This window comes from Solea senegalensis, linkage group LG13 (genome assembly GCF_019176455.1).
Source record: "Solea senegalensis isolate Sse05_10M linkage group LG13, IFAPA_SoseM_1, whole genome shotgun sequence".
NCBI lineage: Eukaryota > Metazoa > Chordata > Actinopteri > Pleuronectiformes > Soleidae > Solea > Solea senegalensis.
The window spans coordinates 14,119,031-14,145,073 of record NC_058033.1 but is presented as its reverse complement, the minus strand read 5'-3'; the positions used below and the strand labels follow the sequence as shown (position 1 = coordinate 14,145,073).

The 26,043-nt window shown below is 39.9% G+C and overlaps 2 protein-coding genes and 1 non-coding gene across 3 annotated transcripts in view; 2 read left to right on the top strand and 1 right to left on the bottom strand.

Moving 5' to 3' along the window:
• Positions 1-736: 736 nt before the first annotated feature.
• On the top strand, positions 737-12,418 carry aspa (aspartoacylase). Its single transcript, XM_044041541.1, has 6 exons — positions 737-1,189; positions 3,965-4,160; positions 6,264-6,357; positions 7,561-7,668; positions 10,567-10,676; positions 11,305-12,418. The coding sequence occupies exons 1-6, from the start codon at positions 948-950 to the stop codon at positions 11,494-11,496; spliced, it is 942 nt and encodes a 313-aa protein (XP_043897476.1). The 5' UTR covers positions 737-947; the 3' UTR covers positions 11,497-12,418.
• Positions 8,321-8,393, bottom strand: trnar-ucg. Its single transcript has one exon. It is a non-coding gene; the product is annotated as a tRNA-Arg (tRNA).
• A 5,320-nt stretch (positions 12,419-17,738) lies between the features above and the next one.
• abr (ABR activator of RhoGEF and GTPase) overlaps positions 17,739-26,043 on the top strand; it is a 123,511-nt gene continuing 115,206 nt past the window's right edge. Inside the window, exon 1 of the mRNA XM_044042852.1 lies at positions 17,739-18,804. Coding sequence (XP_043898787.1) covers positions 17,988-18,804 — 817 coding nt within the window. The 5' untranslated portion in view covers positions 17,739-17,987. The remainder of the gene's footprint in view (positions 18,805-26,043) is intronic.

The following is a 26,043-nucleotide window of genomic DNA, read 5'->3' as shown; positions in this document are numbered from 1 at the left end:
ATGGAGACAATACGATACTCGCTATTGGTCTGATTACTGGTCAAAATCACTGGATCGGATTTTGGACGGATAAAAATGCAAAATTTGATTAAAATAAACCTGTATATCTTATGCTTCACTATGCACAGACTGTAAAAATGTAAACAAAAATCTGAAACAACATTTTAGTCGAATAATAAATAAACAGCTGAGGGCTGTTTATTTTTTCTATATGGGAGAAGAACATTTGTTACATAATTGTAGAAATATGTCTTTTCACAAATGTGTTAACAGCTCCATAGTTTTAAAGGTCTACAAAGACTGTATTGGACTGATGTCTTTTCACACTGCCAACACTTATATTTTTAAGAATACACATTTATTATAATGACAATTTTATTTTGAATAAAATACATACAATAAGGACTTTTATTTTGAAGGAGTATTTATTTAATGTCTCTTATTTTAAAGGACACACATTTATCTAATGTCCTTTTTATTGGACGAAATATCCTTTATGTTTTTAAGGAAAAATAATATGTATTGAATAACACTTTGAGGTCGATTTTACTTCTAAGGAAACGTGTTTAATGCAACGTCGCTGTTTTATTTTGAAGGACACGGCCGGAAGTTGTGTGCTCCGTTATATCGTTAGCTGAACAGACTGTAAATACTGTAACATCAATACTACGTCAACGTTTACTTTGAAGGACATTGCCGGAAATACACAGTTGATATCACACGCGTGAGTTTGACGGCGGCTGCGAAACAACGGGAGGACGAGATGTCGTTACACTACTCAGCGTATTTTCGGACATGTTACGTAAGCGCGCAGCCTTTTTAAACCGTGGTAGAGAGAAAGCCGCAGAGACAAAGTTTCCTCTGACAGCAGCGGGTCCTCACCCTCCTCCCGCGCACCTGTTTGTTATTTCACTGTTATTACCATTTTGTTAGAGCATTAGACAGTCATGTCCTCGTATAATAACAACACGTGTTATGACGAGGCTCGGAGAGTAGCTATTTTCGGTGGCACGCACGGAAACGAGATGTCAGGCGTGACGCTCGTGAACCTGTGGGTGAAGAACGGCACCGAGATCCAGAGAAAGAGCGTCGAGACCAAAGCCTTCATCACCAACCCGAAGGCTGTGGAGAAGTGCACCAGATACGTGGACACGGACCTGAACCGAGCATTCACGCCTGAAAACCTCAGGTAAACACGGCAATGACACCAGAAGCACCAGCAGCCGCAGCAGCTGTTGTTGTGGTTGTTATTGTTGTTATTGTTGTTGTCTCTGGCTGATTTTATACACGTTGAATGGGAACCTTCACTGAAGAACCCCAGTCTTCAGTGTTGACATTCAACAGCTCACTTTAATTGGAAGCTTAATAGTATGGGATACCTCAGAGATTAATTTGGATTAGTTTGATTCAAGAGAATCCGTACATGATATCAGATTGTACTTTGTAAAGCCTTTTTTAAAGTAAGTACATACATAGCGAACCATTCCGTTAGACCACAGTGTAACATTGTGTCACTGTGTTATTGAGCTACATGTTACTATTGCTGTGTAGGCTGTTGTCAAGACCATGGGATGATATCATGTTTCACTACAGTGAGAGCAAATGTGATGGATTGACAGTTATGTAATAATATTAACACAGTTGACCGCTCGTATGTGTGTGTGTGAGAGAGCGTGTTTCGCTTAGACTAAGAGAACCTAATATGATGTCACAATAGATCTGAAAAACGACACCGTCGACATCCACATACAGGTGGGAGGTGGTGAAGACATTGAGTCTAGATGCCCTACAGGGAACAGTCTCACCGTCACGTCTCACCAACTGTTGTTGTCACAGGTTGGAGGATTTTGTGTGTGTTTACCACCAGCCATGTGCCCCCTATTCCCCCTCCCCCATCCTCTTCCCTCATGTGCCAATCACAGCAGAGCAGCGTGTCCCTCTCCCCCGACCTCAGCTGACAGCCAGCCAGCAGGAAAAACGTGATCAGAACGTGACCCAGCTGCAAATGACTTAAGGCGATTTCAGAGACCCCTTTTGTTTGCGCTACAGTGGAATTGAAGTTATTACGCAAACGTTAGCTCATGTTGACCTATACAGACTCAGCTGTTGTGTGCATGATAACACACAACCCATGTACACTATTGTGGTTGGATAACAGCATTAGTCACTGTAGTATAGTCACAATCTATTCAGAAGATTTTCAAGGTTATTATGGTGTGTATGTGTCTAGACCAGGGCTCTTAAACTCAAATGACCTTGGGGCCACTGAGCTGTTGAACGATGTATAGTTCACAATAAAAATGTATGCAAAAATTGTCTATTGGCCACATGAAAACAATTGGAGGGCTTCGAGTTTGGATTAGACAGCAGCACTTACTCAATCCCAAAAACTCGGAAAATGTTTGTGTTACAGCAGCACAGTATCAGGCAAAATTCACATTGGAACAATTTTCTTTGGCAAAGGTTGAAAATTAAGTATTTGTGTAGTTATAAAATCACCTGATACTATGAATTGTTCGTATTTATTACGCTAGAATGAAGCTTTTATGTTGATATTATGACGCTTTTCCACTATATAGTCCCGGGATCATTGCTATAGTACCTCCTCAACATGGACGGAGTCATCACTGCGTAGCTGCATGAAATTGCCATGACTTTGTTTCTATGATTAGTGACTAAAGGAGTTATTCACGGTGTAACTGAATCATTAGAGTCAGTTAATTAAAAAGATTTGTTTGCAGAATCGTTCAGTACGTTCAGCTCCATTCAGCATGGTATCGTCTCAGCTTGCTTAGAACCTCGCTGAGTCACGTCGTGCTGGGACGTGCTGGGACATGCTGGGACTGTGTTGTGGAAAATCGCCATTAGGAGCTGGGTCAGCTCTATAGAATGTGTTTACAGTAGCCCGCAATGGACAATGCGTATGTCTTCAGACCTGGGAATCCTGTTGAACGTGTGAGGTTTGCAGCGGATTGTAAAATGCGCAACAACTTCCTTTTTCACGGTGAACTCGCCGGGCAGCCAAGGAAAAACATTGCTCTCACTGAAAACATGACTGCCAGAGATTTTCGCCTCTTAACAATAGCTCATCTTATAAAAGTGAACATTCCCAAGTGAATGTTTTGCTGCTTTATCTTACAATTTCACAACCAGAGCTTGAGAAACCAACTCTTGCCCTCACTGCAAACATGAAGTACATGACGTGATGGTGACATTAGTGTTACGTCCTCCTTGTGCAAATTTTTTTGAAACTCAATCTTCTTTCGGCACTCTGCAGCTTACTTAGGGCTTGGCAACATGTAAGAAGATTAACCTTTCTAAAAACAGCCCACGGTGTCATTATTTTTCTACAACTCTTCACAGACTGCCTGCTCTTCTCTTCATTTATATTTAAGTACTTCTCTGTGTCCGTATCAGCAGTGCATTGTGGATACGTGCCGAAAACAGGGGTTTAAAGAGCAGATGTGACAAGCGGGGACAATAAACACAGCAGATGTGCTGTTCCACAGGAGCTTGAGAATGTCCTAGACTAGTGGCTTTGTTGAAAAGCTTTGAAAAAGCCAGGAGAAAAAAAAAGGGTGGACTCTCATCCCATTCTCTGTTCATAATGTGCAAATTGTCCATCTGCAAAAAAAACAGGTTTAGTAAAGGGGACAAACAAAGTTCGGAAAGATCCCTTGCAGCCAACACACGCTGGAGAAGTGGCTAGGATTTCTTCTTAATGCGAACAAAAGGAGGCCACTGTCCTGCTGAATCCAGCTTTTGTATTTCTGCAGAGTTAGAATATATATTAAAAAGTTTCACCTATCAGTCTGATGACTGGTAGGTTTATGATCAGTGGTTAGGTGAAAGTGTTGCAGGGCGTGTCGGCCTTATACAGTAGATATCTTTGTGTAAATCATTAATAGCTCATATCATTGTTCTAATGTCTGTGTGTGTGTGCGTGCGTGTGTGTGCCCTGCAGTGCCCCAGAAGGACATGACCTGCCCTACGAAGTGCGGCGAGCCCAGGAGATTAACAGGATATTTGGACCTAAAGGAAGCCCAGACGCCTATGATGTCATCTTTGACCTCCACAATACCACATCCAATATGGGCTGCACCCTGATTCTAGAAAGCTCCAAAGACCACTTTAATCTGCAGATGATGAACTACATCAAGGTGACAGACCACACATGCACAGACATACACACACTTTTAGAAATGTTAAAACACTGCATGATGATTGGAGGACCTGTCTGAAAGGCGGAACCTGATTTTGATTGACAGACAGAAACACACACCTTTCTCCCTCAGTCCTGTGTGGATTTTGCGAGGAAAGTCGTCTGTAGACAAATAGCTGTTAGTTGCGTGTTATTAGCTCGGCGATATAGCCCATTTTAGTTTGTACATATACTCTGTATATAAAAACACACTATTATAGCATTTAAATTTTGCATAATTATTTCCTTGTTCTAGTTATAGTAATAACTGGGCCTGAAATGAGCTTCCCCTGTTTCAGAGACCAGCAACCGCTACTGGTGCATCCAAATAGTTAATAATGAATATTACTGAATTTTAGTTAGGTAGGTAGGCATTATCAATAAAAAATGATATAATAATAATTAAAAAAGAATTACAAAACTAACAACAAACAAGAATAAATTTAATTCAACTTGAAGATTATATATAAAAGCAGCAAATGCCTCTTTATAGTGCTCTCAAACATAACTATTTTCAAGTTATCTATAAAATGCAAGACAGGTGTCCAGATTTCTTTTAAAAATTCTTCAACATTACCTTTTACTGTGTAGGTTTATGTTAGTTTTTGTAATCCTAGAGTGCAGGACATCTCTGTAATCCCCTGTTAAGAGTTTGGTCTCTCGTTGTCCTCCTCTTGTGGGAATATATGTACAGTGGTATACAAAGCTTGGCTTTCAAACGAAAAACATTATTTATTCGTCTAGAAACCAACAACTTCCCTCCAGAATAGCTTCTGGCATTCCCATACAGAGTGGAACATTTTATTCGGTAAGCCTTCTGTTGAGTGGCCATCTTCAGCTCCCTCGTGAAGATGACTATGACCTAGACGACCTTCACAGTCATACAGTCACATTTTTAAAACAGTGACCTATCCCTTTTACAAAATGTTTCTGGGTCTTTGGTTTCTCACATCCTTTGAGTCAATGCTTTACTAGAATTGTGGGAGATTCAGTTAACCTATGTAAATAATCACATGATGTCTATGACAAACTCATCCAACCTTCCGAATACTCCCGAGGGTCTCCTGTTGTCTTTATAATTCCTTTCTAACAAGGTTACATAGCATTAGATTTATGTAACGTTTGTTTTTGAAATATTTATATTTATCATGACATAATTCTGTTATATAAGTCTAATTCTAACTCATGCTCTATTTCTTGCTCTTCAACGGGAAACTAAACAGAATGCCAGGAGACATTAGATGAGTCAAACACAACATGCTTATACATAAACATACTCATGCTCATCATTAATGTATTCATAACATTCGGAAACACCAAATGAGACTCAGATTTAAATGTAAAGTAGATACAATAATCTCTGTGTGCTCTCACCGAGCATCAGTTAAATAATGACTGGTTACTCGGCAACAACCGGAAGTTTGAGTTAGTCGAAATTACTTTTCTACCAAATATCATTAATCATTCTTCGGTCCAGAAGCTCTAACAGTCTCAAACACGGTTAATCATTTAAGGTTTTGTGTAAAGAAGATGCACACACTTGCCTGTAGTGTCAACATTTCACATTTTACATGACAACAAATAGATAATAGATCCATAATTTAACCCCCGAGATTCAAACACACATACTGTACTTTATTATTACTTAATTACTTCAATTATATCCCCCTTGTCTCTCTGAAAACAACGTCTTTAATTTTATGTGGAAGTGAACGATTCCTTGCTTTGAATATTATTTGCACTGTTTTAAACTGAGTCACATTAGAGAGCTTGTATTTTTAAGAAGAGTTCATTTATAAGTCTGATTTTCCAGTGGCAGCTCTGAGATTTCATCAACCTACACTGGTTGCACGATTTTATTTACTGTCAGTGTCATATTTGAGCCACAGTGTTGTTGTTGTTGCTGCAAATTTAATTTTCCATTCTGTCAAGCATAACCTTGAAGCAGTCACTAACAGACTGCTCTCTTTAAGACATGTGGCTGCAGTGTGTATGTGTGTGTGTGTGTGTGATTGATTAATCTGCAGCTGAGCTCTTGTTTTGGTTGGTTTTAATATTCCAGAAAGCCATTGCTCCAGCGAGTTGTCTTGTTCTACTGAATGAACACCCTCTTCTTAAATATTCCACTTCACGCTCCGTAGCCAAGCATCCTGTTGGTGAGTCTCTGTCAGTCTTCTCTGGCAGTAATGGAACGAGGGTGAATGAGGGCAGAGGTTTGGGGGACAAGTGGGACACCGTGTGAACCATTTATTGTGAATAATAATAAAATAATAACTCCAAATTGTTCCAGAGCCGACGAAATGTAGTCATTATTCATATTTTCTCCATGTCTTTGGGGATTTTTGCTTCATTTACTGACCTCATTTGCATATTTTTGTGTTTGTTGGACTGACTTTCCGGAAAATATTAGTGCAATTTAAGCTGCTTTCAGTGAAATACTAAAAAAAGTCTTTATTCTAACAGCCATGTCAGCGTGTTTACTCACAGTAGTGTCTCCGACCTCAGGTCAGAGCTGGAATGTGTCTTCAGATCCAGTTACAAAAACATGTTTGGTGGTGGTTTGAGGACAGTTGGCCAAATTCTTTTTAACACTAATCAGCTTTCCACTCCTACAATATCATCACTTGATTTTTTTGATGGCTAGAGTTTTATTTGATGCTGTAGCACCAGAAATGGTATTATTGTATGGTAGTAGTATTATTATTATTATTACAGCGAACTACACTGCAGCTTATTAATCTACCTATCTTTAGATATATTTATCTAAATGGTGTTGAGCTTAAGGTATGTGGTTTTATTTTGGAGTTGAACTTAGCTCATTCAGAGCACATCTGTTCTACGTGTTAAAAAACAAAGCCATTAAACTGGTGTCCTTGTTTAATTCATGCTCACCACTTTTGTGATTTTACTACCCTGTAATATAAAAAAAACAAAAAAAAATGTAACACTATATTCAAGCACTGGTTACTCCGAGGTGGTAGAAAGAGGGCCCCCTAAATTAAATTTAGCTTAGGGCCCCATACAGGCTTTGGGCCGGAGCTGTGTACAATCAGACTGATAATTTACCCATAATACTCATAATAAAACACAAAACAGAGGCTTTTTGTCTAGATGCTCCATGCCTCTTTTGTCCATAATTATCCCTGATCATAACAAGACTGCAAACTATCACCTTCTGTCTCCGGTGTCTCCGGGCACCAATCAGGTTCAGCGGGTCGTACCACCTTTGGCCCCCCCACCCTCTGACCTCACCTCTGGACATATAGACAAAAGGCCATAACAATTCAAATGTTCCAAAAATGTCTGTGCAGTTTGTAGAGCACTAAATATGTTTCTTTTCTTTTCTTTTTTTTTTGCAGGATTGGAAGTGGGTCCCCAGCCTCAAGGTGTGCTGAGGAGTAACATCTTTGAAGCGATGAGGGTGATACTGAAACATGCTCTGGACTTCATCCAACTGTTCAATGAAGGTAGGACGACCATATGAGAGCAGCTGAACTCCACTTGAAGCTGGAACATACACTGTTGTACACTGTATCCATGCCTGTGTCATCTTTGTGTCAGTTAGTCTCACCCGTCTTTCTAGTCCTACTTGTTTGTCTTTTTACTCTCACCAATGATATATTAGTTTCCCCTGTTTTTCATGATCCCCTCAGCTTACAATAATAGTATATTCTCCACCCACCTGTCATCGTGTCTTTGTGTTCTCCTTCATTTTTCCCCAGTATGTTTTTTAAATGTTTGTCTCTGCCTCTTCCTTATCATTTGTGTTATCTTTGCCTCACTTGACTGCCTTTCTGTGTGCTTATTCTGCATTATTTCAGTATATATTTATACTGAAATTTTTTATCTCCTTCCTGAACACTCCTGTTGCGTCCTGAACTTCTAAACATAAAACAAATGACCATTTGATTAGAATTAGAAGAATTTTAGAATTAGCCAATTGTTTTGCACACACTATTAGTGATAGTGAATTTGTCCTCTGCATTTACCCATGCTTGTTACACACACACACACACACATGCTGGACTCAGCGGGCAGCACTTATCTGTGCCTGGGGAGTAATGGGGGATAGGATGTCTTGCTCAGGGGCAACTAATTACTTAAAAAAAAAAAAAATTACGACCACGAAGGGACTCGAACCCTCAATCTTCTGATTCGAAGTCAGACGCCTTATCCATTAGGCCACGCGGTCACATGATAATCACTGTGGACTTAGTCCAGACAGAGCAGTATACAACTCTGTGTTTCTGTGTTTTCACTTCATTCACTTCATGTCAAGACAGAGGACTACAGACGGGTAGGAGAGTGGATAATTGCTGCTGCTGTATACACACAAATGCAAATGCTCCCTCAGTCAGGCTGATAGTCTTGCTTGACAGAGCCCATATTCAGATGAAAGACACAGCATACAAATGATGTCACATTAGTTCTGTTCACAGAGGCAGAATTAAAGTATTAAAATATTTGAAACAACAGTATAGGAATTTAAATTAGCTTCTTTTGGGTTAATTCTGAAGAATTATGATGAAAAGATCTGATTGATTGTGATCACACAGCAAATATTTTTAATCCAGTATTTAATGCTTTTGCTCTTATCTTCATAGATCAATTAAAACAGTCACGTGATCCACTGTGTGTACTTTGTATCACTTTTGGGGCATTTCCACCGGCTCTCCAACTACAGGAGTCTGGTGTAAAGTCACTAGTCACTCGTGTGTGTGTGTGTCGTGTATAAAATATAAAAATCACAGCAGTTTCACTCAGCCGTGCAATGATGACTCCCCTACGTTAAGTAGGTACTTTTTTTGTAGTGTGCCGAGGCGAGTAGAGCCGGCGGAAATACGCCATAACTCTGTGTACAAAGACCAAACAGAGGCAGACAGTTTTGAGCCCCCACCAGGTCAAAGGGCTGGGCTACCCATCCCCCGTTACTCCCTGGGAGCTGCTCATGAGGGATCCTAAGCAGAGGAAGAGTTTTTGAATGCAGAGAAAGAATTACCCCTAGGGGATTAATAAAGTATATGAAATAAAATAAAAAAATCAACAACGAAAGTTACACACTGCAGCTTTACAAAGTTGGTTACCGAATTTGATGTTATTTTATATACATGTATGTATATATATATGTATATATATATATATATATATATATATATATATAAAAAAGAAAACTCTTGGCCTGAGCTGAAGAGCTGAAGATGCTGATATTTGTGTTTGGAGTGACCAGAATTAGAAACAAAAAACATATTTGAGGGACAGCCAAAACCATAGAGCAGGTTCATGGATGAGGACATGAGGACAGTTGGTGTAACAGAAGAAGACACAAGGTATAGGACAAGTTAGAGCCTAAAAGGAGAGGCCGAAAGAAGTTGCAGCCCTTCTCCAATGCAGCTGAAATTGAAGCACCCGAGTTATGACTCCGGGATGATGCAGCCTATGATTTATAATGTGTTATGTAAAGAGGGACAAAAAAAACAACGATGTTTAGCATCATCATATCAAGAGACAAATGTGTCTATGGCTGATTCAGACAGATGTTGACACACTCAGGCCTCCACATAAATCTGCCTCTGGCTCGTCACATCTCCGCTGTGTGTCCTCTCTCTCCCCTGAGGCTGGAACAGTGCTCACAATGTTTCAGTGCAAGGTGCAGTGTGTGTTTCCTTTCCTCTTTTCTGTAAACAGCCGGTGTGTGCCAAATGTGAGTCACAGTCTGTTGGTTTCCCCCGACTGTGGCTGCTGTTGAATGGCCCCACTTGTTGAGAAGTTGGTCACTTTCCATGTCGTTAGAGTCTGGCTGCCAATGCTGTTGTAATCTTCTGTTGTGGGGCCACACCGACGCTGATGAATGCTCTGGAACAGCCATGAATCGCTGTTCCTGCAGTCTGAAGCTGAGCAGCGTGGAAGAAACAACTCATTTAGCAATAACAGGCATAGATGGTGCAGTTAAAGTTGAATTTATTTAGTAACCCTTATGTAGATTCATTGGTAAACCTGTGGAGACTACTAAAACATTTGTCCCTTTTTACTCTGTACTGCCACTTAGTGTGTGAAGTTGTGTATGCCTGTCAGTGTAGTATTAAAATACTACAAACTGCACACACGTTACACATTTTGCCAACCTGTCTATTCAGATTATCCTTAACAATATTATTTCCAACAATGATTTAAACGTCAAGCGCCCTGTTATTATTATTCTGTACTGCAGCCACTTGAATACCAAGTATCTACAGTAATTCCATGTAAATGTCAAACACCACTGCTTGTTAAAGCTGCTAAGAGTGAATATTTAAATCATAAGTTAGTGTTTCTGAGACATATGTAATACAATATTAAAGATGTGTTTTCCCGTGATTGTTTTTCAGGCATGGAGTTTCCTCCGTGTATGGTGGAAGTTTTCCGGGCCTTAGAAAGAGTAGATTACCCCAGAGACGCCAATGGAAACATCATTGCTATGGTGCACCCCAATCTGCAGGTAAGAGAGTCAGCTTTAGAGCCTTCACACAACTTTTCTACCATCATACCCTACTTGCAATTAACCTTTTTCACAGTAGCCGTAGGAAAAACACAACTAACGATTATCTTGTTTAATCGAGTACGTGAATGTCAGAAAATGTTGATCCGTGTTTGCCAAACCTGAAAACGATGATTTTATTCGAATGTCTCTTTTTTGTCCACAAACCAATATTATTCCGTTTACTTGATTTTACTTTGTTATATGGAGCAAGGAAACCAGAAAATATTCACATTTAAAAGCTGAAAAATCACAAAAAAACACTCAAACAGATGAATTGACTATCGAGAATAGTTAACAAATAGTTTAGTAATTCATTAATAATCCCATAATCATTGCAGCCTTACTAGTGTTTGATTCCATTTTTGGTTGAAATGAGCCATAGTCCTGCTACTGTTCTAATGTCACACTAAATTCTTGACACTTGGCCTGTTTTATAATTATTTTTCATACTGCATAAATATTTCCTTTATTTTCTGGTTGTATTCTACCAAAGAGACTGTTTTTTATTGCATTGGTACATCTGCTAATCAAATGGTGCAACACACTGAAGTCACTCTGCCTGTGGTGGTTGTTGTTGTTGTTTTAGGACGGTGACTGGGAGCCTCTGAACCCCGGTGACCCCCTGTTCCAAACGTTTGATGGAAAGACCATCCACTACCAGGGCTCCAGCACAGTCTACCCCACTTTTATTAATGAAGCAGCCTATTATGAAAAACAACAGGCGTTTGTAACCACTAGACGAGAAACCTTGGTAGCGAGTGCCATCAGAAAGGCATGAAAACTGCTTTGTAAGGCTAACTGTTACGGTCCGGTCACGGTTAGTCCCAGGAACAAACTGTGTATAGATCTTGCACTTTGTTGCTGCTAGAAAATGACAAAATGTCATCTTTTTACACACTGATGTAGGTTTTAATTATGCATTTATTATCAGAAAAAGGAAAAAAAAATCAATTAACTATGCAAAGAGCCACTGTGAACGTCTTTTATATGAAGACATTGATATTTATGATTTTTGACGCACTGTCTATACATTACAACTAAGTTTTTAAAGACATTTAAGGCCAGTTCTAATCACTCGTGGATTATGAATCTGAACATAACACTTTAGGTTTCCTACTACCGCTCAGGAAGGAGGATTCATGATCACTACCAGCTACTTTGTGACCCAAAACATAGTTGTTGTGTGTTGTTTTTTTTTCATCTTCTTATATTTGTAACTTCTTCATCAGGGTGTTTGTGGCCTTTGATACTACTTACCTGTAACTCTAGTGGTTGCATCTGTGGTGCTGTCCTATCACTGCCTTAATAGAGATTACTGGGGAAAATTGCACAACAAATTTAAGAGTGGAATTTGTAGATTATACGATATGTGTTATATAACAAAAATATAATTTTGATAAAGAGATGTTGTTTTCCTCCATACAAATTTGATGCAGGTTTAAATGTGTTTTATAGTACTATGTTTGTGTGTACTTTGATATACTTGTACTGTATATTGTTTTTTAGTGATGAATTCACATGTGCTGTCTCATGTTTTGACATCTCCGTTGTCTCGAGACGTGTCCCTGTGGTCTTACAGTAATTCACTTTCATGCAGCAATAACTTTTATTTTTTATGTACATGATTAGCTGAGTTCACTGTCCTGGAAATCCTGTGGAAATGATCCAATCATTAATAAATATTGTTGTGTGCCACTGTTTCCAGTTGATTCCTTCATGCTGTGCATCTTTTGTTGTGCTTGTTTTTGTCATGTAGTTTATCCCCCCCCCCTCCCCCAGTGGCCACAGGAGGGCGCTACAAATCCACTCATGAACGTTCTCCACTTGTGACTCATGACTTTACCGCAGCGTCTCAGTGGAGTAGCTGGTTACAAACTGTTTGATCTTCAGCTCATTAGCCCTGTCAGATGTGGATGTTTTACCGGAAGTCTCTCGTCCCTGGCTGCTCACTAAGTTTTTTTTTTTAGATGCAGCTGCAAGGTTCCTGCTGACATTAAGTTGATCAGATTTGAGTAGTGAAATATTCTACTCGAGTAAAAGCACTACTATTTTGAGACAATTTTACTTGAGTACAAGTACTGGTCTTAAAATGTACTTGAGTTAAACCAAGAAAGTAGCTTGTTTAAAATGTACTCAGAGTAAAAGTCACTTTTTTTAACATGGTTGGTGTTCTTTCTTAAATCTCACATTAACTGTTTTTAATTAAAGGCAAAACCTCGACAAGTTAACACGCTGACAAACTAAAATATGTAAACACATAATGTATCAGTCAGAATGGCTCAAAGGTCACAAATGCTTTAACTTTCTCCCTCACTCATGGTCCTTATTTCACACCAGTTCACCTGTCAACATGTGGAGTCCCTGCCAGTGAACTGCCACAGTGCACAGCGTTGTTAATACACACTCAAAGAAGCAACGGCATCACAAAAGCCTAATTCCCCTAAAGACATACACAGTCAGTGAAGGAGTCCTGATTTCCAGGACGTGCGGTTTCACTCTCTAATTGAGGAATGAAGACATGCACTTCTTTTGTGGTTATTATTGGATTTTTATTTTTGCAATATGCACAAATAACGTGGTCATGAGACACTGTTTCTCACTTCTGGTCCTCGGGGCCCCCACTGTCCTGCATGTTTTAGATGTTTCCCTGCCGCTCCAGCACACCTGATTCAAATATTCAGCTCGTCAACAAGCTCTGCAGACACCTGGTAACGAGCCGTTGATTTGAATCAGGTGTGTTGGATGTAAATGAGTCTTCATGTGAATGAGATGGGTTGCAGGTGTGCATGCTTGATTGAATGATGTGTGTGGGAGTGTCTAGGTGGATCCTCAGAGCTGATTGGTGCAGCACAGGAGGCCTGACCATCCCAGCTGTGGGGGGAGCGCCTTGAACCACTCACAGCTGGTCTTCAAGCAGACATTGTTGTGCTTGTTTTTAACAAACCATTTAAAATGGTTTGTTTCGTTTGTTGCTGCTTGTTTCTTAGCAGCAGAGGAAGAGGGAGTCTCCTTATTCATGTTGATATCAGGTTTTCCCCAAGGCCTGGTCGTAACACTATATTACAACTGCAACAATATTTGATTTGTTGTTGATTAGTTGTTGTTGGAGTGAAAACACTGAAGCCAAGTCAAGTGACTCAGAACTTTAAGGACTGGACTCAAACTTGACTCATCACTCAGAACTCTCTGCCTACAGAACAGCTCAAATATACTACAACTACTACTCTCTAGTAGTACTACTACTATTCTAGGTGTGCTATCCATTGTTAGAGGTCGGAGCACCTTTCAAATCTTAACTTTAATCAAGTTTATTTAAATATTACTTGAGAAATGACTTGTATTTTCATTCCCAGCAATGCATGTACTGTATGAATGACTGGCGCGGTCACGTGAATTATGGTATTATTGCTATACAATTATAACTAAAATGCAATCTTTAGAAAGTGAAAAATGTTCATTTGAACTGTTGTAGCTGTGTTAATGGGCAAGATATTCAACAAGATGACACATTTTGTCTCTGTGCTCCTATAATCCCTCATAGAAAAAGAGCATTATATGGTTTAGTGAATTTGAAAGTGACTTTGAAAGTGAAGTAACAAAAAATGTGCGTGCATGAAGTCCCGAGTATATCATGTCAACAGAATGTTGCAGATAACATGTGTAGTGCTGTTGATAGAAGACACACAGATGTGTTTACAGTGCCCGGATCCTGTTTTAGAGAATAATTGCTGCAGTTTCAGCATCGCAGGATATTTTAATCGTGTCTTTCATCCTGTCGAATGTTCTGCCTCACACGCTGCACAAAATTAGACATTAAGAACATGTGCAACTGAGTAGGAGTTAAATACATGAGGCAAAAACCTTATCAAGTGTGAGTTATGGGATGAAAACAGGAAAAGACAAGTCAAATCTATTTTATTTATACAGCCCAACATCACAAAGATAATTTGTCGCAAAGGGCTTTACAGTCTGTACAGCAAGTGACTCAAAAAACATCAAAAATGAGTGGAAACATATACAGTAAATGACAGAAATGTAAAATACAGAAAGTAGTAGAAATTGTAACAGAAGCTCATAGAAGAGAAGCAGGGGCTTCTGGGTGTACGATGGGAGGAGTCTGAAACCTCATGACCTCCTTTTCTGCCTGATGACTTGAGAAAGAGAGAGAATATGCAGCTTGGAAACGAAGCACAGACAACAGGGGGTTAAGAAAATCAGTCACCAGATGAATTAAAAAAAAACTACAAAAAAAAACCTTCATTTAAAATTTATTTACATATCTTTCAATTACAACACTGGGATAAAATGATAGAGGTTCCTCACTGGAGCTTTAAAATAAATATATATAAAAAACAACAACAACAATGACAGACAAACAAGCAGTTAAACAGGTGTACCTAATAAATTGGCTGGTGTGTGTGTGTGTGTGTATATGGTTGCGTTCCTTATTAATGGTGTACATTGGATGAAAACAGTAAAACACTGTAGGCGAGAGATGTGAAGGCTGCTGTGAGTGTGTTATGTCATTTCTCTGGTCATGCCATTATCTCTGGAGTGAAGACACCTGATATGAAAGTACGACATCGCTGAAGTATGTGAGATCTTGGCCCAGGCAGTCATTCTTCTGCATTCCACAGGCTTACTGAACTGAATACCTGTCTTCCATATGTATATATATATCTATATATGTATATATATAGATATATATATATAGATATAGAAATATGTATCTACTCTGTGTGTGTATATGTGTGTATTTCCTACTATTTTATGTCATGCTACTGAGTAGTGAATTAGTTTCATGGCTGCAGGCTGGCTGTAACCCCACCCTCATCTTTTCATTTCTGTAACCCAATCAGGGCTCTCAGAGCTGCAGCCAGTGCTGATCAATGATGCCCTCTGTGGCTACTGGAAGCTTTTAGGAAAATGATTTTTCAATTCTGGGCCGGGATCCAAGCAGGCGTCATGTGAAAATACCAAGTGTCCATCTCCAACTCCACCCTCTACCATCTCTGCCTTTGGAGCAAACATTCTCCCCTGTTTTACTGGAAGTCTCTCGTCCCTGGCTGCTCACCAAGCTCTTTATCTGGATGCAGCTGCAAGGTTCCTGCTGACATTCAGTTAAGCAGAGGTGGAAAGAGATATTCTACTCAAGTAAAAGTACCACTACTTTTTTCTGAAGCACAAGTACAAGTACTGTACTAATGTCTAAAAATGTACCTTGTTAAAAATGTACTCAGAGTAAATGTTACTTAGTTATGCGCATTAATTGTTTTTAATTAAAGGCAAACTTTTACAAATTAAAGTGCTGACAAAATAAAATATATTAAATATGTTCAAAATGGTTCAAAGGTCACAAATGCTTTAACTTTCTCACTCACCTTAATTAACATCAATTCACCTGTCCTCATCATTCCCCGGTCCTCTTCATTCACCTGTCCTCATCATTCACTGCCAAAGTTTCTGGTGGATGAATGTTTTTTATTTCTTATATTTAATTCTGACCAACATTTTTTGGTACACAAAAAAAACCCACTCAATTACAGTGGCACGAGTAAATGTTAATTCATCACTTTCCACCTCTGATTTTAGGTTTAGTGTTTAGAGTTTTCATTTTAGCTGAACTTATTGACTCACGGGTGAAATAGGGTAGTGGTGAAGTAGTCTGAGTCAAGAGAATGAGGATATATTTATACATGGCAAGTTGCACAAAATGAATGCACGTTAACTGTGTGCGTTTATGTTTGTGGTGTTTCCTCTGATACCTGATAGCAATAACCTCACACACACGCACACACACACAAACTTAAGAACAAACCACTGAAACCACCAGCAAGAGGAAAGGAGACACCACGTGTCCCTGACTGAACACAGCTCTTTTGCAATCATTGGAAGTTAACCAATCACTTATTGTTTCCTTGAGAAATGTCTGTCCACATGTTTTAACCCTGGTCGCGAGATAATGGAGCAAACAGCTGATTACTGGAGATGCACACATGTTATATCCAGGATGTGTGCCCCATGAAAACCACATACAACCACAGAAGTGGTTTCCTGCTGCCAGGTGACACATGACAGTGAACATAACTCTGTGGCATTGAATAATTTATTCAGCCCAGCTCTTGGTATTAGAATGATTTCATGTCATATTATAATTGTCAGAATAGAGTTAAAGGTAAAGTTTGTATTGTGACAAATTGGCACGCGTCCGATTTAATGTTGCCTTCACGTGCAGTTGGATTTTTTTTATTTTAGCATTTCAGTTTATCAGAGAGATAAAAGCAGAACGTCAACTGGTGTAAAAAAAAAGTTGTAATATTTCGACAATAATATATTATCTAGACTGTTGAGTCTAGATAATATCAATCTAACGTTATGTCCCCTTGTCCTTCAACAAAGAACCCCAACCTTGTTAAAATAAGTAACTAAGTAACTTTTACTCTGAGTACATTTTTATCAAGCTACTTTATAACTTTAACTTGTGTACATTTTTATACCAGTACTTTTACTTGAAAAATTAATTGTAGTAAAATGTATCAAAAATAGTGGTACTTTCACTTTACTCCTTCCTCCTCTGGTTGAAATAAACATATAAATAAAAACACAGTAACATGCATATGTATTTTAATACAACATCATGTAGGATCTTTGTCATGTTCTTGTTATTTCTTCTTCATTAAATGTTTGGAAAAACTGCAAAAGTGTTTGCGTTTATTTTGGGTTGAAATGAAACAGAGACATCAAAGGAAAGGCCAAACAAAACAAAAACAGTTTCCCTTTTCCTGTTTTGATTCGCACAGTAAATATTTGTTTGTCGTCTAAATCCAAACAAACCTAACCCCCAACTTGAATATTCTTTCATTTTCTTTTTTCACTCTTTTCAGTTTGTGTTCGTTTTTGAGAAACTGAGCCACAGTTTTTCGAAATGTGTCTGCAGAAAAACGTCAGCTTTGCGCACTTTTCCGAGCCGCACTTAAACGCAGCAAGACATACAGGAAGTGTGCAAACTTTTCAAAGTTGTGTGCATCACCGCCACACGCACGCCTCGCTCACATCGCTCACGTCCGCCCGCAGTTAGTTTGTGTCAGTGCGTGAGACTGAAGATGGTCAGAAAGTGGAGGAGTTAATTACAGTGGCTTGCTTTTCTCCCGGTGACAGAGTGACACGGTGTGGAAGGTGGATATTCAGTATCTGCGACACGGTTCGACTTCAACCTTTTCTCTCGCCTGCGGTTGACAGACTCACTCAGCCCCGCTGTGAACACCCGAGATGTGGGAACAGGAGGAATTTGCCAAACACTGGAGAAATGAGTTTCCAGACGGAGAAGTGCCTCACATGGAGTTTAACTCCGTGGAGGACATCGAGTCTGAGTTGGAGGCTTCGAAGTCCAACCTGAAGCGGCTCCAAAAATCTCTGGCGGAGGAGAAATTCAAGGTGATCTACCTGCAGACCACCATGGCGCAGCAGAAAAGACAAGAGCAGGCGGGGAGGTTTGAAGGCAAGGACGAAAACTTTAATGCCGACACATTTGTGCTTTCTAATGCGGAGAATGTTAATAGAAAACCGCTGCGGCGGAACGGTGAGGGTGACGCGGAGAGGAGCAAGGTGTCTGACGGTGGAGGCGTTAAGGTCCAGGCGGCAGGTATCACACCGGTGCTCAGCGCCTCCTTCAGCCGCGAGCGGAGCAGATTCAGCGGCAAGACAGGGAAGCCCGTGCCCATCCCCGTCCCACCGCAGAAACCCAGCTTTAGGAAAGACACCGCGGCTCCTGTCACTGTCTCTCTCCGCAATGACAACGAGGAGAGCAGCGACAGAGAATTCGAAGACCCGGAGCTGAACGAGAATTTCGTCAGGAATAACTTGTTGGCACCAAAGAGCATCAGCAGGGACAACTCGAGCGCTCAACACCGGGACAACCTGCGGCCTTTCCGCCACAGCAGGGACTTCGACTCGGGCGACGATGGCAGGTTGTCCCCGTCCTTCCCGCACATCCACCGCAGAGCGTCGCGGGGCTCCGGGTGCAGCACACCAGACCGAAGAAGTGACGGCTACCTGAGCTCCGACCACGAAGACTCCTCATCTGCAGGTAATGTTAAAAACTGACTCCTTCAAGTCGAGTGTCACGCGTCATATTTACATATATTTTACTTTTATTAGTCAGTTTTACTGACTTTTATTAGTCAGTTCGAGCCTCGGATCTCTGGCATAAACACCAACAAACATGCCACATTTTGATGCTCAGTTTGAACTTCAGCAGGTAGATGTTCACGCTAACAAGCAGTTGAGTAGGTGTTCCTAATAAAGTGATGGGTAATTTAGGTCTGTTAAAATTCCTATATAAACAAGGTATTACTGTAGGTAAAAGTTAAAAAATTCAAATAATGCACACAGAATATTGTTTTTTTGTGCTACCAACATACTTCTTTCTTTGCTTATTTACTTTTTTTCTGTGTTGTCATCTCAGGTGACTTGTGCCTCTAGCTGAGAGTGTCTCTGTATTAACAAGTAAAGTGTGCAAGTCCGTATTTGGACACAATCTCATTCAGTGTCGTGCAGTTCCTGATCATGGTCAACATTGATCAGTGACATATTTTTTTGTGGGACATAATTTCTTCCTCTTGTGACCAGCCAGTTCCTCCATCATCATGTCAGTAAAGAGATCCTGCCTTCACTTTTGGCTCAGGACCAGACCTAAAGTCAAATATCCGCTCTCAGCGAGTGGTTTTGTAGATATCAGATGAACTTCTACATTGTATGCTGCAACAGTATACTATTCAGATCAGGGCAAACCATGAAAAGTAAAGATAAATAGGTCATGTAAACCAATGCAATGCTATCATAGTGTTGTTGATTTATGCATTAGAGTGTGTTTTCCCTGTGTGAATACACTTATGTTGTGTGTTCATAGGAACTGTGATGTAGGGCTGAACAATTTTGAAAAAAAAAAAAAAAAAAGTCTAATTGTAAAATCTCCAGATTTACAGATACTGTATTTTTGGATTTTGGTGATTGATTTTTCAATTCAACCTTCAGTTCAAACTATATTCTTCCAGTAAAAGAATGGAACTTAAATGATACAGTATGTTTTGTTTCCTAAATGTATTTATTTGGATAGCACATAGAAAAATTGAAAATAGAACAGAATTTAATGATGATAGGTGTGAATGTGTGGACTGGCAACCTGCCCAGGGTGTACCTCATTTTTTGCCCTTTGCCTTATGTGGAGGATAAAGCAGTAGATCATGGATAAACGGATGGATGTGATTCCGTACACTTCCCCTCCAAAGCTTACACATTGCAATGCGTGTAAACTAAACAAGATAATAAATGAGGTGATGACTACATGAGCAGAATCTGTTGCCTGTGGATTCCCATCACTCTTGTCCCTGATTGTTGGTACCCTGGGGCACGGGATGTCCACTGTCTTCACTTTTTTTTATATGAAAACAGCTCATGAACAGACAATTTGCCTGCCCTTTACGTACAGTATGTCTGTAGAACTGAATGGTGTGGCTTCCTGCCCAAACGGTGTGGTTTTGTATGACGACAACCACCCATAGCTCTATTGTTAATGAATTATTGCACAGCTCTATAGTGTGGCTTATTTTCTCCATTACATGTTGCTAGGCTACATGTCCCCGTTATCAGTCGACATACTAAGCAGAGCTTTGCTTCTCCTCTGGGAGTCACACTCACTTCCTCAGAAGTGTGGCAACATTAACTTCTTCAGCTGTCATGAGTCCGGAGTGAGTGACAAATTTAAATTTGAGAGTAGATTGAGGAAGTTTCTTTTCAGCAGACAGAACATTTTTGTGCCACAACCTTGTGGCCCAGTCTGGTCTCTCCTTTTAGTCTGGAGTATGTGGAATACTTAGTTCCTTTAGCTCATAGTGAATTTGACATGAATTAATGTGATAACATTTTATGTCTTAAGAGCTTTTGATGAACAAAGAAAAACTAGACACCTGCTTGCCTCTTCCACTGTGACAGTTTATGGTTTGTAAGTTCTCATTACTCTGTGGGTCAGTGAGGATAAACATTTCCTGTAAGTCTTTAAGTCTATTCCATCTTTTATATCCAGAAGGATATTGATGTTGCTCTGTCCTCTGAGAGAATCAGTGGAAAGACTCCATGGGAGATAAATCATTGGAGGGTGTATGGAGCTGTGGGAAAATGTGGAGTAGTTTCTGCCACCAACGGTGGGCCTCTGCCAGGGAACTTGCTCATGTCCATGCCTTTGTTTTCTTAGAAGAGGTCATTCATCCGGTCCTCTGAATGTGAAGTCATAGGTCTTGTCTCTCTGTTTGGATCCTGATTCATCTCTGAGTCACAGCACAGTGTTGGGGTATAATCCACTGTTATTGCAGGACTAGTACAACAAGCTTTGTGTTAGTATTTTTCTATACAATTGTTGATTGAGTGAGTCTGAAAATGGTTTTCCCCTGTTGATGTAGTCTCATCTAGTTGTGTCAGTGTGCCGCAGACCGCTACGAAGAGAGATGACCAGACCAGTTATCAGCCATTCCAGTTACTTAAAGTATTGGACGGGAAAATATGTTTCTTGGAGGTTACAAAAGCAGTGTCTGTCAGGGCCAACTATGTAGCAAGAGGTGCCACAGCTAAAGTGATGGTGATGTGATGTCCTCTGTGTACGCCATTGTTGAGTGCACTTTTGCCTTGTTTCCGCCATGGTATGATTCAGAAGTGCATGACGAAGAAGAAACATGTGTTTTTTTTTTTAATGTTTTGTGCAAACAGGAACTCAAATCTAATAAAAAATACATAGATATAACAGCTGGAACTGAGAACAAACAAGTAGATTAAGTACTGTAAGTCAAACACGTAGAATAAACAGAAAGTTCAGTCTCATTCTACTGGGTGACCTGTTGTTACACAGAATGTTCACTGAAACATCAATGGCAGGTTCTTTCTCATGAAAGTTTGTTTTCTTAGGGTTAGGGTTAGGGTTGGAGACAGTCTCTTGCTCTCTATACTAGTGTTGCTTTCACGCTGTCGGCTAGAAGTTTTCCTGTTTTTGCGGTGCATTAGCCGTTTTTTTCACTCGCTCCATGTTTATGTACTTGGTTGGTGGGGTGTGGGCTGATGTACCGGTGTGATCACAAAGAACGACATTGGGGTTTCTGGTCCAATTTTTGGGTAATGACATCCAGCAGGGGCCACACGGTGGTATAGTGGTTAGCACTCTTGCCTTGCAGCGAGAAGACCCGGGTTCGAGCCCCGGTTGGAACAAGGGCCTTTCTGCATGGAGTTTGCATGTTCTCCCCGTGTGTGCGTGGGTTCTCTCCGGGTACTCCGGCTTCCTCCCACAGTCCAAAAACATGCAGTGTGGGGATTAGGTAAATTGGACACTCTAAATTGACCGTAGGAGTGAGTGTGAGAGTGAATGGTTGTTTGTCTCTAGTTGTGTGTGGCCCTGCGATGGACTGGCGAACTGTCCAGGGTGTACCCCGCCTATTGCCCGATGTAGCTGAGATTGGCACAGCACCCCCCGCGACCCTCTGGTGGAGGATAAAGCGGTTAGATGATGACTGACTGACTGACTGACATCCAGCAGCCTTTTTTCTTGAAAAATGATGTACCATACTGTACCAAACTGAACCATTCCACTCGATAGAAACATGGCTGACAAAATATCGGCAGGGGCATTGGACAGTAGGTTAGAGCTGGTGCCCCATGGGGAAAATGCCCTCTGCAGCAACCCAGGTTCACTTCCATCCTTTGCTGCTTGTCTCCTCCTATGCTTTTGCTAATATTTATTTATGTTTTTACAGCCTGTGCATAGTGAAACATGCGATATGTATAGAATTTTTGGATTGTAGCGAATTCTAAATTTTTGTCGGTCCAATATTCGATCTAGTGATTTTGACCAGTATCAGACCGATACCGATTCCCATCCCTAATGAGAAGCGATTCAGTTGTACTGTGTACGTGTGAGTCAGCTGTTAAAGCTAGCAATATCAGGCTATACTTCAATTGAATACATCCTGTCCATTTCTGTTAGATCTCTCTCAAAGTCTGCCCCATAGACCATGGAGCATATCGTGTCAGTACCTCATGCAACCACACTTCTCAAAACCTGAAGCATCCCTTTAAAGCTGGATGAGTCATTGGTGTTCAGATTTCATGGGCAAGACAAATGTGATCATTTACTTAAATTTTATCGAGTCAATCAGTTAACAGCATGAAGAGCTGAGAGCACAGTTTCATCTTCCTCTTATCTCTACACACTTCTTTATTAAGCAGGTGCAGTTCAGAAAACACTAGGGCTGTAATCAACCAAAGAAATTCATGGTCAACTGAAGCCCTGAAATTTCGACTCATAATCGTCTAATCGGGGTCTGACGGCTTTTTGCATCACGTGCATCTGCACAATATCATAGCGCATGAATATACTATACTATACTATGTTGATATCAGGAGGAATATTTAGATGATTTGTCTCTGTGCATGTCCTCCAGAGCGACACTGAACATAGGAGCTCAGCTTTGCGGCTGAGACGCAAATATATCGCTGCCGTTGTTGCGGGTGAGTGTGCCTGCAGTTCTAGAACAAATCAATAGACTAAAACATTGAAATACGCCAATTCTGATATGATCATGTACTCAAAACGGACGGAGCGACATAACGAAGATAAGTTAGCTTACCTTTTCATATGATACGTCTGTAGTCCCGCTGTGATATGCAAACTGTTGCTGGCAAACTTTTGACTTTTTTATCGCCATCTATTTTTGTAAAATGCTGCCACACTGTGATGTCTCTGACATGGATGTTAGAGGACGACTGACTGAAGCTCAACAATAAATAAAACCACCGGACGTTCTGTAGTCTTGGGCGTTGGGCTAATCCAAAATACTGAAAACAAGGGGGGTGTTCTCTGAAGACACGCTGTGATCTGTAGAACAGAGGGGCTCTGAAAACACTCCCATTAGAACTTGGTACGTTCCTCCAGATTAAATCAAATGAAATTAACACGGCATAAAGTCGACTTATCAAAATTTGAGTCGAACCAGAACGTATCGACTGATTAATTGACCAGTCGACCAGTCCTAGAACGAGGAAGACGAGAATAAAACTTCCTGCACAAAGTCCAGCACATTTCACTGAGTCAGAGTCGTCAGAGTTGTCGCAGCTTTCTATTACTTAATGTATGTAGATAAGACTGTTAGTGGCAGATGTGTGATGTAAACTATTCTGAAAACTCTGACAACAATGTTTAGATGACTTTCCACAGAAATATAAACACTAATGACTTACAAGTACTTTAGTTTTACTGTTTGGAGGTATAATTTTGGAAATAAAGTCTTCAGAGTGAAGGTCCCATTGAGCTATAATGATTATTTTCTGGATTTGTGCCATAAAATGCCAGATGTTCATCAGTGTTTTTCAAATCTGGAAATGATGATGATGTTCTCACATGTTTTTTTTTTGTCCACAAACCAAAATGATTCAGTTTCTATGATTTCTTTGTTATATGGAGCAAAGAAACCCGAAAATATTCACATTATTTCAGCCCTACTTTCTTTGTCATAGTCACAGAGGAAACCAACAAAGAAACACAACATATTTACATTTAGGGAACTCATTTCAAGTTGATATTAATTTTAAAAAAGCTCTCAAATTAAATTGCCATATACTAAACTGAGAGGTCAGATGAATATATTTGACATTTTGCAAATTGACATAATGATCAAACTCAGAATGACTTTGTGGAAAAGCATTTTTCACCACTTGATGATCACTGCAATCATTTTTTTGAGGTTAAAAAAAAAGTGTCAGCCAACAGGTTTAGCAAGATGTGTGTTGTAATGTCTTCACATCTCCTTATACACAAAAATAAAACAAACATGACACGCTGATTATTTTTAATGGGGAAATTGAAAGGTTATTTATTTTTTTTATTTTTTTGAAGGGTTTCTGTCAAAATGTGCTGAGGGATAAAGAAACTGTCAATGAGAGCAGAAGTTGTCACTCTGAGTGAGTGATGTTTGAGCATGATGACACACATATTTCTCATTTTGCTTTGGGTTGGCGCTTCTTCCCTCAGAGACATGGGGCCTGTTCAGACCTGTGAAGCATGTGCAACAGGGGAACTATGAGCCTGTCATGTTGTTTCCATTTTAACACTCAACGGTTTGTTTGTACTTCACTCATAAACTATAGTATTCTGGCTCTGACTATATGCTGCTTCCTGTATGTGTTTTTACTGGACACTTGAAAGCCCAGTCACTCACTCCACTGCCTTACCGTGCTGTGCAGGTTTTACACTGTGGTAGACGAATGTACATGTAGGCCGAATTGTGCAAAACCATATGTGACCACCTCATCGAAGAAAGCTGAAAAGGTTGCACAGTATTTAGCCAGCTGTGATAAAACTGTTAATCATCCAACACTTTGTCAGTCTGTTTTAAAGCTGCAGTGAGTAACTTCAGGTGATTTCTTTTAGTTGTTTTTGTGCCTCCGTTTGGTCTTTGTGAACAGAAATGATGTAACAGTGATTATGCTGTGTCCCTTATCTGAAAATAGACTCGTCAAGCAATACTATCAGACTTGACTGAGGGAGTGGGTGGGAGTTAAGAAGCATTTTTCCCATCCAACTGCTAAAAGAATGGTCGAATTCACTTTTTGATGGGTGTTTCTTTGTTTTCGGTCATACTCCAACCTGTATGCAGCGTCTCACTTTACCATTGCAATATTGCTGTTGCACGCGTCCAACTTGACATAGAATCAGTCCCTTCTTGTGTGCAGTGCTGGAATGTCGCCAGGTGACACGAGAACTAAACACAGCTATGCTGAGAAACGCAGAGACTTGTGTGGAACTGATGGAATTAATCAGCATCTGTGAACTAATTTGACTCACAATGATTATTTGATGATACTCAAAAGGATTTGCTACATCTTTTTCATTTTATATAATGAAGTTTATTAAATAGAATTATTATATTTGGAAAACTTTGCTTCATTTAATTGATTATTAAGTGATTACTACGATTAACACTTTCTGGTATTTTACGGACTGAACAAGCACTCGATTCATTGTGAAAATAAATCGTTAGTTGCCGACCTAAACACATTAATTAGTAATAAATTATTAAATTGTATGCTCTTTTGCACCTACTACTACTGATTTGATTTTGTGTCATGTTTTAAACACATTTAATGCATTTCATGTCCAAGAAACTCGTCAGATAATGTTTGATGTGATTTTATAGTTGCTTTAAGTGCTGTGGAGGAGTAGTCGAGGGACCAGTTATTCATATTCTTCAAAGCTCCTCAGATGCAGTCAAATCTCACATCTAAAATAGTC

Bases quoted from the DNA above. Each gene is read 5' to 3' on its own strand.
- aspa (XM_044041541.1), top strand. From the start codon at position 948: ATGTCCTCGTATAATAACAACACGTGTTATGACGAGGCTCGGAGAGTA. The intron at 1,190-3,964 runs GTAAACACGGCA...TGTGCCCTGCAG, and splicing joins TTCACGCCTGAAAACCTCAG to TGCCCCAGAAGGACATGACC. The intron at 6,358-7,560 runs GTGAGTCTCTGT...TTTTTTTTGCAG, and splicing joins CGTAGCCAAGCATCCTGTTG to GATTGGAAGTGGGTCCCCAG.